Source organism: Sorex fumeus, unplaced genomic scaffold (genome assembly GCF_029834395.1).
Source record: "Sorex fumeus unplaced genomic scaffold, SorFum_2.1 ptg000054l, whole genome shotgun sequence".
In the NCBI taxonomy this organism is placed as follows: domain Eukaryota; kingdom Metazoa; phylum Chordata; class Mammalia; order Eulipotyphla; family Soricidae; genus Sorex; species Sorex fumeus.
The window spans coordinates 2,600,238-2,616,706 of record NW_026606111.1 but is presented as its reverse complement, the minus strand read 5'-3'; the positions used below and the strand labels follow the sequence as shown (position 1 = coordinate 2,616,706).

Here is a 16,469-nt window from a genome sequence, read left to right as displayed (position 1 = left end):
GTTCAACTAAATAGCTTCTGCAAAGTAAGTTAACAAAATCAAAAGGCTGGTGAGCAAATGGGAGCAGTTATTTGGTATATTTGTGAAGGATTAATACCCAGAATGTGTCAGAAAGTCATTCCTATGTGAGTCTCCTTGCCTGTGGGGTGACGGTGCCCAGAGCTGCCTCTTGCGAAGGGAAGTGTGGCAGGTAGCGTTGACCAGGGCCCTTCCACGCGCTGCACACTTCCTACGAAGAGGAGGTTCGGGGGCTCTGACCAGTGAGAACACCGGAAGGCAGCTGTGGGCCCAGGGCTCGAGAGACATGAGCCTGGTGGGAGGCAGCCAGTGGGGACCCACGAGGAGTGTGTGTGGCCCAGGGGCCTGGAGCGTCATGGCCTAGTTTATGGCCCTGATGGTGAGGAGAGGGAACGTGGATGGTATCAGCAGGAAGCGGTAGAGCATCCCTAAATCTTCCTGCTTTGGGGTTTCCACCATGAAGTTTTTCAGCACCTAGGACAGACACCCAGGAAGTAGCTCTGCGACCCACTCCAGGCAGGCAGTCCAGAGCTGGCCCCCACCCAATGGGCACCCAGCACCCCGGCTCTCACGTGGTGCATCAGAAGCAGCATCTCCGTCTTGGCCAGGCGCCGCCCCAGGCACTGGCGTATACCGAATCCGAAGGCCAGATTGGGCAGCCTGGTGTTGGTGTCCTGCTCCAGCCAGCGCTTGGGGTGGTAGCGCTCGGGACTGGCGAATGTGGTGGGGTCTCGGCCCAGGGAGTAGAGTGCCACCCTGACTTTGGTCTGCAGACAGGGAAGAGCCAGCTGCGTCTTGGGAGAGGGTGAGGTTGCACAGCAGGCAGGGGAGGGGGTGGGCTCACTCACCCCCGTGGGTATCCAGTAGTTGTGCAGCACTGTGTCAGAGGTCAGCTCGCGGTCCAGAAAGGGGCCCACTGGGTACAGCCTGTGAGCACGTCCACTGGCTTCTCAGCCACCCTCGGAGCCTCCTGCCCTGGAGGGCTCCCAGCTCCCACCCAGACACTGGCTGCTGGCACCGAGAGGCCCACAGGCCACACTGCGTATGTTATGTGGAGGCAGGAGGAGCCCCTCACCTCAGGGTCTCCCTCAGGGCTCCTTTCAACAGGGGCAGTTCTGTCAGCACCTTCCGGGGGTCTGCTGAGATGGTGGCCTCTGCCCGCAGGCTCTCCTGGCGCACGGCCTGCTGCACCTCCGGGTTTCGAGCCAGCTCAAAGAGGGTCATCAGCATAGGGTAGACTGTCTGCAGGCGGCATGCGGCTGAGCCCACGGCTCCCACAGCTGCCTCCCCCGCCTCCCCCGGGCACAGGCGGGTTTGCTCCTGCCCGCTGGCTCCAGGGCTCTGGAGGCCTGCTCCCCAGGCTCCCGGGCCCCGGTTCTCCAGAGAGGCCAGCCCGGGCACCAGAACCCTGCCGGGCTTTTTCCTGGGTACAGCCATGGCAGCTTAGCCTGACATCTGGGGTCAAGCGGCTCCAGTGCTCGTTGCCATGGCGATCACCCTGCTGTCTCTGCTGTGTGGAATGGGCCTCCGGCTGCAGGACATGCCCCCTCTGCCCTCTGGTTTTGGATTCAGGGCTGGGGACAGCAACCTCCAACACAGCCCTGGCCTCTGTCTTCACCTGTGTCATCCCTGCAGGCCTTCTGCCTCCTTTCCGCCTGCAAGGTCTGTGGCCCCCAGGCCTCTACCCTCCCAAATGACCTAGTGGCACCATGTGCCTCTGCTCTGCTGAGCATGTGAGCGGAGGAAGGTTGGGCTAGAAGCCGGCTAGCAGCTCTAGTAGCTCTGTGCAAGGGACAGGTCTGCTCCCCTCCTGGGACCCTCCCGGTTCAGGGCAGGGGTGCTTTTGTAGCCCCTCGACTGAGCTCCACGCTTCCCCTCCACAACTCAGACTCCCACATGCCCTGTACCTCTGCTGGTGACAGACACTGCTCCGGGGGCTTCCCGCAGCCTACCCATTCTGGGGACCAGGATGAGGGAGACTGGTGTTAGGGGTACCCTTCCCCCCACCCCCCCCCGGGCAGGGCCGGCTGCCATCCTGACCGTGTCCACGCTTCCGGCAGTCATGTCAATGGAGTTGGCCCAGATGTGTTCCAGGTTCATGTCTGCATTGGCTAGCAGTGTGGCCACGATGCCACTGTAGTGCTGTGGGTGGCCCAAGGACAGCTCCTGGTAGATCCTCTGCATGGAGTTGCTGGCTGTGGGCAAGGATACAGTGGCCTCCTATGGGCACCCGCGGGCCTTTCCTGCCGGATCCCAGCACTCTTGAGGTCTCCCCGGGGCTGTATGTGGCCGGCCGAGCCTCACCGTAGTGGAAGATTAAGTCCCAGGCCTCAAAGTGCTCCCTCCACAGGGCGCTGCTGGTCCATTGGGACAGGCTCTGGTGCTGGTGGTACATGAGCTCCACCGTGGACTTGAAGATGAACTCCAGGGCAGACAGGAAGTCCTCATTGGCCTGGGTCGGGGCCTCTCTCAGGAGATTCATCCGCTCCCCGAACAGGACCAAGCTGCTGGCTGAAGGGAGGCAGGCGCTGAGCCCGGGCGGCTGGGTCCCTGCATGCCCCGAGCCGCTGCCAGACCCACCTTCCATGGCAAAGCGCATCAGGCTGGGCTTCATGTCCAGCGTGAGGCAGCGGCGGGTGTTCTGCAGCACCTTGGCGCGGAGGATCTGTGAGAATTCCCGGGCCAGTCTGTCCAGCATGGGCAGGAAGTTGTGCACGGCCTGCTGTGCCAGCACATGGGGGTTCAGGAGCATCCTCTGTGCGAACCACTCAGGGCCATTTCTGGGGAACAGAGAGCAGAGCTGAAGCAGCCGGACGGCCTGACGTGCATGTCTGCAGGGCGCCCCAACCAGGGCGCAGAGAGGACAGGACTCTGATGGCCGTGCTGCCCGCAGCCTCTGCGTTTGCTCCTGCAGTAGTGGGCCGTGTCCAGCCCTCCCTGGGCATCAAGTCCAGATGCTTTTGGCACTTGCTCAACCCGGCCCAGAAGGAGGTTGGCCCTGCCCATCCCATCGCCCTGTGCCCTACCTAGATCCCTCCCTCTGCTCAGCGGGCTCCTCCCTGGAGGCCTCAGACAGGGCTGGGGGATTCTGGGGGGCTCAGAGACCCTCAGGAGAGGGACAGAAGGTACCTCTTTTCGGCCCAGCCACTTGCTGGTACCAAGGAAGTACGGGCAAACCTGGGCCTAAGGTCCCTCCCTGAGCAAAGAGGCATTGTCCCCCCTCCTGTGCCCATGGAGACAGATCGACACACACATGCCCACATGCATTGGGGACACACATATCCCTGCATGTCTGGGGACATGCACTCACACAAATGCATGGAAACATACATGCATGGGGACACATGCCCACATGTGTGGGGACATGCATTCATTCACATGTGTGGGATCATACATTCAGGCCCACAGGCATGGTTATGGGCACTCGTGCCCACATATGTGGGGACAGGCACGCCCACATGGATGGGGACACACATGACCCACATGTGTGGGAACACATTCATACACCCATAGGCGTGGGTTAATGTACTCACAGGCCCACATGCATGGGGACACGCCCATGTCTGCACACGCCACACATGAGCACGGCAGCTTTCCTGGGCCACATTCACACATCAGAGTCAGGCGTGCACATGTGCACAGACCCACACAGAATCATGGCCCACAGACAAAGCATGCATGATGAAGTGACCCCACACACTCAGGCCTGCTCCCCAGCCCACCTACAGCTGGCTGACTGCCCAGAGGGACCCACACCCAGCAACATAACCCCAGCCTAGAACCCCACAGAAGGGCTCCCCCGACATCAGGCAGTGCCAACCCAGACCACCTGGCCCAGCACCTCCCATTCCCTTCAAAAGACTCACCAGTCCTCAGGGGCCGATGCCTCAACTCTTGACCAGGGGCCATCCTATAATGGGGTCTGTGTGCCCTGACATGCTCAGGCCCTGGCTGGCATCATCCTCTGTCCACTGCCCTGACCTGGGGGTGATGACCAGGCAGGGCAGGCGCTAGGAAGGACCTACTCCTCCCTCCTGCCAGGGACGAGAGTCACCAGCCTGGGCACTGTCCCTGCATGCCCCTGCCTTCTAACCGCACTTGTGCCCACGCTGCCAAAGACAAAGGCACCGGCCTGGGTCCCCACCGCCCCGCATTCGCCCCGTCTCACAGCAGGAACACGCCGCGCTTGTGCCCGCGCTGCTGTCGGTGGCTCAGCCAGGGCTGCGGGAAGCCGCGGCGTGGAAAGCGACAGTCCGCCTGCATCAGCCTCTCTGTGTCCTCCAGCTGCATCACGTAAACGGTGCATTTCCCGCCCATGTCAAATCTGCGGGACAAATCCAGAGCCCTGCCAGGAGGTGGCGTCTGCGTGGGGTCCCCCCGTCCAGGATGGGACTCGCGCCCTCATGCCACTTGGAGTCCCGCTCATCAGTGACCCCCCACCCAGGGTCTGACCTGAAGATGGGGCCCAGGTCCTGGAAGGCCCGGTGCACCTCCAGGTGGAGGTGCTCCCAGTTGAACCCCTTTCCTGAAAGTAGCTTCATCCATGAGCTGACAGGATACTGGGGGACGGCAACAAAGGGCAGTACCGGCTCGCCGGCCACCGCAGCTCTGCAGCCCAGGGTCTGGGCCCTGTAGGAGGTCAGCCGTAGGGGTGCCTGTGCCCTGAACGCCATCCTCACCCCCTCCGCCTGCTTCTGGCCCTCTTATTCCACCACGGGACCACGTCACAGCCAGCTCACAGCAAGGTCAAGGCTGAAGGCCACAGGGAGAGGGGAATGAGATTGGATGGCATCTGATTCCGTGGCCACGCATGTCCTGTCACAAGCCGCGGGGACAGTGCTGATGGCCATGGGGAAGATGGATAGCGCCTTATCTGGAGGATGGCGGCCTTGGCTGCTGCTTCTTCCCAAGGACCAGATAAGTGGCCTTAGGGACTCTTCCCCAGGGCCTCACTGCGACACTGTGTAATGTGGGGTCATGCCTGCCTCTGCCACAGCCCCTGGGGAGGCTCAGCCTGATGCATCCATTTCCCTCCATGCAGGGAACCTTGGGAGGTGAGGCTGGCTGTGTAGACATGGGCTCTGAGCATGAGACATGCCGAGGACAGCCCTTTCCAGTGGCCCACTGGGCTGCTCCCCTCAGTCTGCACTAGGCAATTGGGAATTCTGCCTTAATTCAGAAGAGTCTAGATGGACTCTCCACCAGCCCTGAGGTTATTCCCAGGTGTCCACAGCAGCCCAGACAGTTGGCCAGCTGTCCAGCGTCTGCCTGGCTCTATGAAGGGTTGTGTGTTCCCTGCGGCCGGCCCACCACCCACTGTGGTGACTTGCGCCAATTTTCTTGCTTTCCTGCTGTGTCAGGACACAGGAACCTCTCCTGTTGGCGTGCCACATCTGGGTGCCCACCCCACCTCCCTGGGCACAGGGCACAGAGATGGAGCCAACAGAGATCCTGCCGTGAGAACTTTCAGAGTCGTGGGGAGGACGGAGAAGCAAGAGCCCGTTTCAGGGGGGCAGTGTGTCCTGACCCTGAGCAGGCCTCCAGGCCTCTCCTTAGGCAGCAGATGAGGGTCCAGGTGCCTGATCCCCAGGCCCCCAGTACCCTTCTGGATGCCTCTGGGAGATGCCAGTGCTTGACCCAGACCCATGATGAAAGGAAGCATGTGTGCGGGGCCTTGCCAGGCTGGACCAGTGGACAGGCCTGCTCCAGGCACTGCACGTGGAGGAGGGAGCAGGCCAGGGGGAAGCCAGCACCGCCACAGGGTATGGTGCTGGCTGGGAACCCCTTCTCACTTGGACTCCAAGACAGGACAGTCACATGGAGCCCCATCAGGGATCCCTATGGCAGAGAGGTTGGGGTGTCCTGGTGGAGTCCCTGTGGTGGGATGGGGTGCCTGGGTGAGGTCTCTGTGTTGGGTGTCAGGGATCTCTATGGTGAGTCTGGGGGAGGGTCTCTATGGTGGGTTTCTGGAGGTCTTGCAGTCTGACCCATGCTGCCCCCTCAGAGCGCTGGCCAACCTTGCCTGTGGGACGCAAGGTCACTGCTAGGACACCCTGGGAATGTTCCAGAAAGAGTGTCACAGGAAGGCTCACACGGGTAGGTTTCTGGGCCCCTGTGAAGCATGAAGGAGATGGCCTCTCCCTGGAGGCCCAGGCGTGTGGCGGAGACTGCAGGCCACAACCCGACCTGCCCACAAGAGCCCATCATAGCCCCAACGGGACAGGGGCCGTCTGCAAGAGGCAGTGGATCCCCGTGGATGGGGATGTTATGTCCCAGGAAGGGAGTTTCGCTCACACATTGACCAGACCAGACACGAGGATGCAAATGCAAGGCCCCTTTATTGCTAGCTTGAGCTAGGGTCTGAGACTCATCCAATGCAGTGGAGTCTTGACAAGGACCCCAACTACAAATTCTGAGTAGCTTATATAGGGTTTGATTACATAACAGCATTTCCCCAGGGACTAACAGGTGTGTTTCTAATTCTTGGTCTGAGTCCTGTCCTGTGACTCGTCTCCATTGCCCGCCTCCACCTGGTGGGCGCCACTGCCCATGCCCCCCATTCTGATAGGCTGTTGCCTCAGGTCAGTCTATCTGCCCAGGGTGATATTGTTTTCTGGGAAATAGGGACTTTCTGATATGGGAAACTGAAACTTAGGCCTGCTGAGTTTTGGTCTTAAAGTGGAGCCTGTCGGGGCTGGAGTGATAGCACAGTGGGTAGGGCATTTGCCTTGCATGCGGCCGACCCAATTTTGATTCCCAGCATCCCATATGGTCCCCTGAGTACTGCCAGGAGTAATTCCTGAGTGCATGAGCCAGGGGTAACCTTTGTGCATCACTGGGTGTGACCCAAAAAGAAAAAAAAAGTGGAGCCTGTCATGGCTCCACTTCAGCCTCACATGCCGCCCTTTTCTTTTAGCTAAATCAAGGAATCTCCATTTTGTTGATGACATCGTTCTAATAACACCAAACATTAGCCAAGTGGCACAAATGCTGGCCGACTTCGACCGTGAGTGTGGAAAGGTCGAACTACAGCTGAATCTCATGAAGACAATGTTTATGAGAAACAGTCTCTTTCCTGATGTTCCATTCGCTCTCAATGGAATGAACATCTCCGAATGCAACAGTTATGTGTACCTAGGTCGAGAAGTCAGCATGACGAATGACCTGGCACCTGAGTTGCGCAGAAGGAAGAGAGTGGCTTGGAACGCCTTCAAGAGCGTTGAAGAAATAGCAAAGAGGACTAAGAACCTCCGGCTCTGGGCACATCTCTTCGATTCCACTGTTCTTCCTGAATTAACATATGCCTCAGAGACCTGGGCTCTACGAAAATAGAATGAGAATACTATTTGGGTCTCCCAAGAGGAATCGAAAGAGCTATGCTTGGAGTATCACACTTCATTCAAATGAGAGAAAGAATCCGGAGTTCCGACCTCCATCGATGGTCAAGAATCAGGGATGCTGTCTCATTTGCCAAAGCATCGAAAATCAGATAGGCTGGTGCCATGTCCTGCGCGGCCAACTTGAACCTTGGCTGGAGTGAGGGAATGAGAGAAAACCAGGGCTAGGGAGGGCTGCATGCAATATGTGGCATACAGCAAGTTCATTTCAATCCAAGCTAGTTTATATAGTCTTAATAATAAATAAATAAAGGCCCTCCCGTTGATCGTCGATTTGCTCGAGCGGGCCCAGTAACGTCTCCATTGGAGACTTTGTTGTTACTGTGTTTGGCATATCGAATACTCTCGGTAGCTTGCCGGGCTCTCTGAGAGGGGCGGAGGAATCGAACTCGGGTCGGCCATGTTGGCCGCTTTTAAGGCGAACGCCCTACCTGCTGTGCTATCGCTCCAGCTTTAGCAATTAGCAGGTTACATAAGCTTCATTAACAATATTAATCATGCTGTGCAAGCAACTTTATTTTTGCCAGTATTATTTGTTTTTCGGTTCCTTCTTGTTTTTCGGTTCCTTATCTCAGCCCTGAGAAACAAGGAATGGAGATGTGGCCTTGGGTCTGGCCAAGGCGGATACGAGTCAGACTTCCCCTCAGCCTCCTCTCAAGTCCAGCCGCCAGACCATGATGGCCCTTCAGCTTTTCTCTCGAGGCAGGTCGCCAGAGCATGGTGGCCCTTCGACCCCCTTTCCAGGCTGGCCACCAGAGCATGGTGGCCCTTCGGCCACCTGTCAAGGTCTGCTTTCAGGAGAAGACTCACTCTCACGCCAAGTTTCTCCACACCTGTCTCTGTTTACAGGGACAGAGGCAGGGAGCATCCAGTCCCCCATCCACACCCAGTCCCTGTTTACTGAGACTGAGGCAGTGGGTGCCTGGGCCCGTCCCCAACAGACTGGACATGTAATGAGATTTGGAGATGACCGCTGGACTAGAGCCGTTACCGACTGGATTCCACGGGACATCAAAAGATCGCGTGGCCTTTTTCCCCCTGGACAGCAAGATGGCAGCCTCCTCAGAGCTCTTTGGAAAGCCAGGTATGAGCCGGCAGTGATGGGGAAACTGAAACCTCATGGGAAAGGGGGCGTTCCCGGCTTGTCCTTCACGCTCTACCAAGGTCATGAGTTGTCCCCCACAAGCGGCTCTTCGGCACAGCCATGGATCCAGAGCCATAGAAACCAATCTCGTAATTATCTGGCTCGTGGCAGAAATACCTCCAGGCTTAATAAGTAAAATATCAGAAATCCAAATTCGTGCAGCTGCTATCATGGCCGTGCGACATCATATGGTTCTCATAACTAACTGTAGAAAACAAATTATTTCACAATGCCTTTTCAGCAGTTCTGATTGTTGGGTGTACATGGAAAGTATCATGTTAAGCGAAATGAGTCAGAAAGAGAGGGATAGATATAGAAAGATTGCATTCATCTGGGGAACATAAAGTAACAAAATAGGATACTAACACCCAAGAGTGGCCGAGATTAGTACCAGGAATTTTGCTCCATGTCTTGGAGGCCAGCCACACATGCTAGGGGAAAAGGGAGCTCAGATAGAGAAGGGAGCACCAAATAAAGTGTGTTGGGAGGATCCTCCCAGGATGGGAGAAGCATGCTGAAAGTAGACTATAGACCAAACATGATTGCCACTCAATGCCTCTTTTGCAAACCACAACATCCAAAAGCAGAGAGAAAACAAAAGGGATTTCCCTGCCACAGAGGCAGGATGGGATGGGGGGGATGGGGGGTGGGAGGGATACTGAGACCCGTGGTGGTGGAAAATGGGCACTGGTGGAGGGATGGGTGCTTGATCATTGTATAACTGAAACCCAAGCACAAAAATTTATAAGTCTACAACTGTACTTCATGGTGTTTCACTAATAAAAATTCAGAAAAAAAAAAAAAGATCGCGTGACTGCCCACCTACGAGATGATCAGACTTCTTTGTCAAGACCCTGAATGATCAGTTTGAGGCTCTTCGTGTTCCTAGAACAAGCAGACACCATTGGGCTACACTAGCACGTGACAGGGGTCAAATGGAGACGTTACTGGTGCCTGCTCGAGCAAATCGATGAGTAATGGGATGTCAAGTGATCAAGTGAGGAATCTCCTCATGCTGGCTGTTGGCCACCTGACAGTGCTGTCACAGGACCATTAGCTGCACAGTATCAACCCTGTCCTTAATAAAAGTGATGAACTTATTTAGTATGTAGGGGCCAAAGGTTAGAATAAGAAACAATGTAAGAAATAAGAAATAAATAAGAAATAAATAGATAAATAAGAAACCTTCCTGGGCCTCACACTTCTTGCGTTTTATCAACCCCTCCTTGAGCTTGGCCATCAACTCTCTTTTTTTTTTTTTTTTTTGCTTTTTTGGGTCACACCCGGCGTTGCACAGGGGTTACTCCTGACTCTGCACTCAGGAGTTACTCCTGGCGGTGCTCAGGGGACCATATGGGATTCTGGGAATCAAACCTGGGTTGGCTGTGTGCAAGGCAAATGCCCTACCTGCTGTGCTATCTCTCCAGCCCCAGGCCATCGACTCTCTTACCATGGCATAAAAGCAGCACTCCTCTTCCATGCCGCACACGGTCCTCCTTATTGCAAGAACACAAGGTTGAGGTCTCACCTGTTTTGGAGGACAGCCCCCGACAGGGAAGTTAAGGACTCCTCCAGATGTGATAGAAGCCTCCATCCTCTTGATATCTTCATCAGTAGCTGCCCTCAGGATGGATAACCCTTGGTGGTGTATAGCCAGGGAGTCTGCCCCAGTTCCGGCCCTGCAACTCCTAGCACAAAGTGGCCAGAGTGATGGTAGAGACGGGCTCTCTCTCATGCCTGGTTCTCATGAGTCTCCCAGTGCTCCCAGTGATTGTACATGGTTTTCTCAGGGTGGTACATAACTTTAGGGAACACAGCAACCAAAATACAATATTTTTTGAGGGGGAGGGGGTCACACCCGGCAATGCTCAGGGGTTCCTCCTGGCTCTGCACTCAGGAATTACTCCTGGTGGTACTTGGGGGACCCTATGGGATGCCGGGGATAGAACCCAGGTTGGCCTCATGCAAGGCAAGTGCCCTACTACTGCTCCAGCCCCACAATATTCTTTAGATGCATTGAACACTTCGAGCTTAGGCAGGTGGTGAAGTCTATTCTCTTTTTTTTTTTTCTTTTTGGGTCACACCCGGCGATGCTCAGGGGTTACTCCTGGCTCTTCACTCAGGAATTACTCCTGGCGATGCTCGGGGGACCCTTTGGGATGCTGGGAGTCGAACCTGGGTTTGTTGCATGCAAGGCAAACACCTTACCTGCTGTGCTATCGCTCCAGCCCCGAAGCCTATTATTGAGTAAATCTACCACCACCCCCCCCCCCCCCCCGTTTGAAGGAATTGCTCAGGAGCTGTTTGTATGGTTGAGGTGACTAGTAATGGCACACAATTTTTGCCTGGCCGTGGGAACTTTCCCCAAACATTCCCTTTCCTGAGATGGCCTGCATAGTGAGGCCCACCTACCTTTCTTCCCAGTTATATTGGGGTGGGTTCTTTTCTGAGGAAATATTAAATGTAATATTCAGGCCGATGGCTTCAAACAAGGAAGATAACAACATAAGGCCCTTTCCAGTGAGGTTCTAGGGTTCTACTGTTAACCCTCTGGACCCACACCCAGTCCCCGGGTTCAAATCCTGAGTGGGAACCTCCTGGCAGCTCTGCTTGTCTGGTCCCAGTATAGTTCCCTAATAGCTGGCAGTATGTCCTGGTGGACGTCATGGAGAGCCGTTACGACTGCCAGGAGCTCTCCTGGTTTCGCCCAGGGAATGGCTGGGGGCCTGTAGGAAACAAGGGTGGGGGAGATCCATATAAGATTTCAAAAGGGGTTAACTTTAACATGCAAGAAGTATTTTGGGCCTGAAAGAGGGCAAGAGGTAGGAGCACTAGGCTGGGATCAGCTAGGATGTGGGATGGGATCAGGGTGACAAGTTGACTTTCTCAGCTCCCCCTTTATAACAATACCTGTAGCACAATCTGTACCATTCAGGAGGACTGGAATTGTCAAATTAGGAAGGGGACAAGCAAGGGATGACGTGCAAGCAAGTCAAGTATTGTTGGGTCCCTGGTATAGAGGCTCTTCTAGCTGACCTGAGGTATAATCGCTGGGAGGCCACTCTATAGTTTTGGTTACAATAGGCTCAGTAGGTCCCTGAACAAACACATGTCCCAGCGCGGGCCATAACTGGCACAGATCAAGGTTAATTCTACCTGTCTCAGTATCAGAAAGTACCCAGTGCCAAAATTGGAGCACGTATGGAGCTCGCTCTGCAGCTGTCACTATGAACTTGGAGAAACAGAAAATAACTCATGCCCCTCCCATGGTTCCTTTAAGTCACTTTCTTCAGTCTTATCTTGAGGGGTCGTCCCCCATTGTCCGGACATGCCATTGGTCCATGTAATTCTGTCTCCAAGGTAGGAGGGAGGCAGCTTTTTCATGTGAAACATGGACCCAGGCTTTGATTCCATCCACCTTCGGAGCAATTGATATAGTCAGGATCACGGTATAAGGACCTCTCCACTGCGGTTTGTGGGTGACTGTCTGGTGCCACCCGACCCAGACCAGATCTCCCAGTGATGATGAGGAGGAGTACGGATGAGGAGTTACTAGTTCCCCTTCACTCTGGTGGTGTGCTCCAAGTCCCACATGGAGCTGAGCCTTGATACCTATAAGGCAAATAATGACTGGAGAAGAGAGAAATCATTCATTCTGGCCTACACTTCCTTTATCAAGGCTAAGTTGGAGCAGTGGCAGTTGACCAAAAAGAATTTCAAAGGGTGCAGCTGGAGCAATAGCACAGCAGGTAGGGTGTTTGCCTTGCAAACAATGCTGGATTCCCAGCATCCCATATGGTCCCCCAAGCACTGCCAGGAGTAATTCCTGAGTGCATGAGCCAGGAGTAACCCCTGAGCATCACTGGGTATGACCCAAAAAGAAAAAAACAAATTTCAAAGGGAGCAGAATTTCTACCTACATCATATTCCCGTAGAGATTTCATCACCTTAAATCTTTAAAGGGAAAATGATCAAAATTTCGTTTTCTGGATCTGCTTCCTGCTGACACAGGGGCACTGACCCTGCCAGTACAAGGGGTGAAATCTCAAGCTAAACTTTCTTCCTTCTTACTGCCCTGTTCAATTCTTTCAATAATATTTAACTGCATCAGTCCAGGGGTAAGTAATTCTAACTTTCCTTTGGAAACTTTGCTCCAATGTCCATTTTTCCTCTTCTGCAGAGTGTTCTGGCTTAGAGGACAATATTTTCTAAATGGGGTATTAATCCCATGAAGGAATAAGAATCAAGAACTGTTAAAAAAAATCTCTGTTCTCTCCAAATGACTTTATGTATGAACAATAATGAATACTTAGAGCCAGTTTAAATGTCCACTCTAAGTATTTTAGCCAATTGACAGGCTGGGGGAAAGCAGTTGATCCTGCACTTTAAGCTGAAGTCTCCCCTTTGGTAAAGCTCTGGCTTCCGCTTTTCTGGCCAGACTGGTGACAGCATATACAACATTGACTGTCTTTGTAGACTAGACAGATTACTTACTGAATTACCAATTATTCAATCACCTTTGTATAACTAGAATCTGATTTTCACAAAGGTGGCTAATTACAGAAACATGATTTTCTTTCCTCCTCCATTTTAAATTTGCCAGACAACTTAACAAACCTGGCTTGTTCTTTTGAAACATTAAGATTACCTCCATTTGGGGGGCTGGAGAGATAACACAGCAGGTAGGGCATTTGCCTTGCACGCGCCCGAACCGGGTTTGATTCCCAGCATCCCATATGGCCCCCTGAGCACCACCAGGAGTAACTGCTGAGTGCAGAGCCAGGATTAACCCCTGTGCATTGCCGGGTGTGACCCAAAAAAAGAGATTTACTCCATTTGGGGTACCCAGTTATTTACTGAAAAGTCCTAGGGACTGGTCAAAGACAAGGCAGGAGACACACCAATAACGGCATTTAATGTTTTACCTCACGTCAGGGCTACCCTAGGCTCAGCCACAAGATATGAAGTTCAGGTCCCACGCTGAGAAGGTAGAGCCTTCAGGTTGAACTGGATGTGGCCTCAGGCCTCTCACCCTTCATAGGACTGTCTTGACAGTCAGGAGTCCATCCCATCCCTTCTTCAGACCTGGGAGAGATCCCGACTTCCAGTTTTTGGACACTGAGGATGTGGACCAGGCTGACCATTGTGATTCCCAGCTTCCTCACTTTCCATGGCCCAGACGGTGCCCAGTCCTTCCTTGAGCTGGCCTGCCTTCCGGGTCTGCCTGAGGTCTGTAAGGTACTTGAAACAATAACTGTTAGATACCTGCTCTATCATTTAGACCAATCCCCTGTCTTTCCTGGAAGAGGGCTTCTGGGGTCCCATAGTTGGTTTTCCTATCTGCACCAGGGGTAGGTCCTATTCCAGAGAGGAAAGATTTTTATCTGGGTTTATTCAAACAAACATAGAGCCATGAAGCATTAAAAAAATAAAAGAACATGCTGAAGGTACAAAGAGGAGAAGAGCAAATATTTCACCTTACTCACAATGAGATGTACTTGTTTGTTATGGGTTGTATCTAAAGGAGAATTAAGTCCTGTAGAGACAGAATATATAGTTTAACTAACTCATTTAGTTCCATGGTGAAAACCTTGATTTCCAATTGTCTTAGAGAATTGTAATAGGAATCTGGATACTAGAACAATTCTGAAGATATAATTTAAAGAGTTCTTGTAACAATATAGTTTGATCACAGTTTCTTTCTTACAACACTACCTGAAACCTACACTTTTCTTTCCATTCATTCTGTCCTGTTCTTCAAAACCATTTTCACTCTAACAGGATTCCTTTCCTGTGGGAAACTGGCCCTTTATCTGACCAAGGGCCTACGTGCCTGTGCTATGTATGGTTATCTTGGCCTACGTGACCCTGAACAAATGGGTCCTGACTTGCGCAAATCTGATACTGCGTCTGCTCTGACCACAGCCTATCCATATCCTGAGCTATGTATGGTTATCTAAAAGAAAACATTTGTCACAGCTAGCCCAAGAATAAGAAGTAACTGACACTGACTAACCAAGCATATGAAACATGTAGACTTTTTAACTCTCCTAACCATATATAATATGACCTAGTGATGTAATTGCCTTCTGTGATGTAAGCATAGGTTCCTGCGTTGCAAAGTATATAATACCCCTGCTTCCCTGCATTAAGTCCTGTCCTGTCCTGTCCTATCCTTTCTGATGTCCTGTCTGCTCTGTCCTGTCCCTTTTTCTCTCTGTTTCTAAAGTGCATTATGTCTCTTGTGTCTTGTGTTCATTCGGCTGGTCTCTCCTTGCACCTATGGACCCTAGGGCCACCTCCGTGGGCCGGAGGAGTGGTCTGGCGGGGCCCCCCTGCAACTGGCGCCCATGCGGGGCGGTGTCTGGGAGATGACCTCCGAACTCCCCTTCAGGAAGCGGTGGCCGTCGGGACGCACGGAAAGATAAGTGCATGCCTAATCTGGAAATCCCTGTCTCGTTCAAGGCCAAGAGGGTAGAGATCCCTGTCTCATTCGAGGCTGAGAGGGTACAAGCCCCCGTCTCGTGATCGAGGCCGAGAGGGCAGCATCAGGGGAGAATCGAGTGTTCAGTCTCATAGTAGGTGTATGAGATGGTCACTGGGTGGGATAAGGCCCCCCCACGCCCCTTTGTCGTGTCATCTGTGGAATGTGTGTGAGTAAATGAGCGGTCAGAGGCGTCCTCGCCTCTGATTCGAGTCTGTAGTTCCACGGCTGGGCTCCCTTAAGGTCCCCGAAAGCCTACGGAATCCAAATGGGCTGTCTGCGATTCCACGGGAAACATATGGTCTATGATGGTGCTGACTTAGACGTCAGCCACAAGTCACCTTTGGCTGATCCACTACGGCTAAGTTTCCCACTGGTCAGACAAGCACCTGAGTGGGGCCCCTTTGTTGGGGCCCTGTGTCTCGCATCTGTTCCTCCCGGGTATTCACGCGGGGGACAGCCTTCCAGTGACCCATCTATGTCGCGTCTTCTTTCTCTTTCATGTGATTGTCCTTTTTTTCTCCTCTGTAGTTTTCTCTTTTTCCCTCTTTTGTTCACTCTTGTCCCTTGGTCTGCCGTCAGCAGTCATGGGGCAGACCCTGACTAAGAGGGAATTGTTTAAGACTTCCCTTAAACATTGCAGGAGTCAAGGTAAAGAAAAAGGACCTTGTCGATTTCTTCTTTCGATTTCTTCTTTCTTCTTAAAAATGTGTGTATAAGAAATGCTGGGGCCGTGTGGGAGACTAAAATCCCCGCCCCAACGTTTTCCTACTGGAACCTTATCAATGAACGCTGGGGCAGTGTGGGAGATTGTCTTAAATCCCCCGTCTCAGCCTTTTCCTACTGGCAATGAGACTTTGAGACCTTCTTAAAGGGCTACATCCCCTCTGCTCCACAGTCCCACGGCCCTTCTCGGCCTCCCTCTATCCCCTCCCCCCCATCAGCCTGATTTTGTTTTGGGTTGCCCAGTTATTGGGCCAATCTCTCTCCCTCTCACTTTCTCAGTCACTTTCTCCACTCTTTACCCCCATTTCCCTTTTCTGGCAGTTCCTCCCTGCGGGCACAGGTTGAGCACTTAAAAGCCTCTCGGTGCTCGCCGCTAGAAGTCTCCCGTGACATGATGAGGGGGTCACAGCCGCGATTCCCAGAATAAAATCATGTCCCCCGCAGAAGAAAAAAACTGTGCCTCGTTAGGTACTTGTAAGCCAAGCACATCCACGCCCTCACATTTGAAAATGCTGCCTTTCTCTTTTCCCTCTCCCTCCCTTAGTAACTCTCCCCTTATGAGCCGCCACAGGAATGCAGGTGTCCTGAGCTGTAAATCACAGGGGAGCTTGGTAGACATAGAAGATAAACCAGATGTCTGAGTTATGAGACACCTGCTAGTCACAATGCCCATGATTGGGAGGACATATTCACTGGGTTC

At 53.3% G+C, this 16,469-nt stretch overlaps 1 protein-coding gene across 1 annotated transcript; it reads right to left on the bottom strand.

Annotated features, from left to right (window-relative positions):
- Positions 1-378: 378 nt before the first annotated feature.
- On the bottom strand, positions 379-4,691 carry LOC130033610 (cytochrome P450 11B1, mitochondrial). The gene is made up of 9 exons (XM_056125411.1): positions 4,471-4,691; positions 4,187-4,342; positions 2,599-2,798; positions 2,323-2,529; positions 2,059-2,213; positions 1,094-1,260; positions 867-945; positions 591-785; positions 379-492 (listed from the first exon to the last, which is right to left on the bottom strand). Exons 1-9 carry the CDS (start codon positions 4,689-4,691, stop codon positions 379-381), a joined length of 1,494 nt encoding a protein of 497 aa, XP_055981386.1.
- Positions 4,692-16,469: the final 11,778 nt, after the last annotated feature.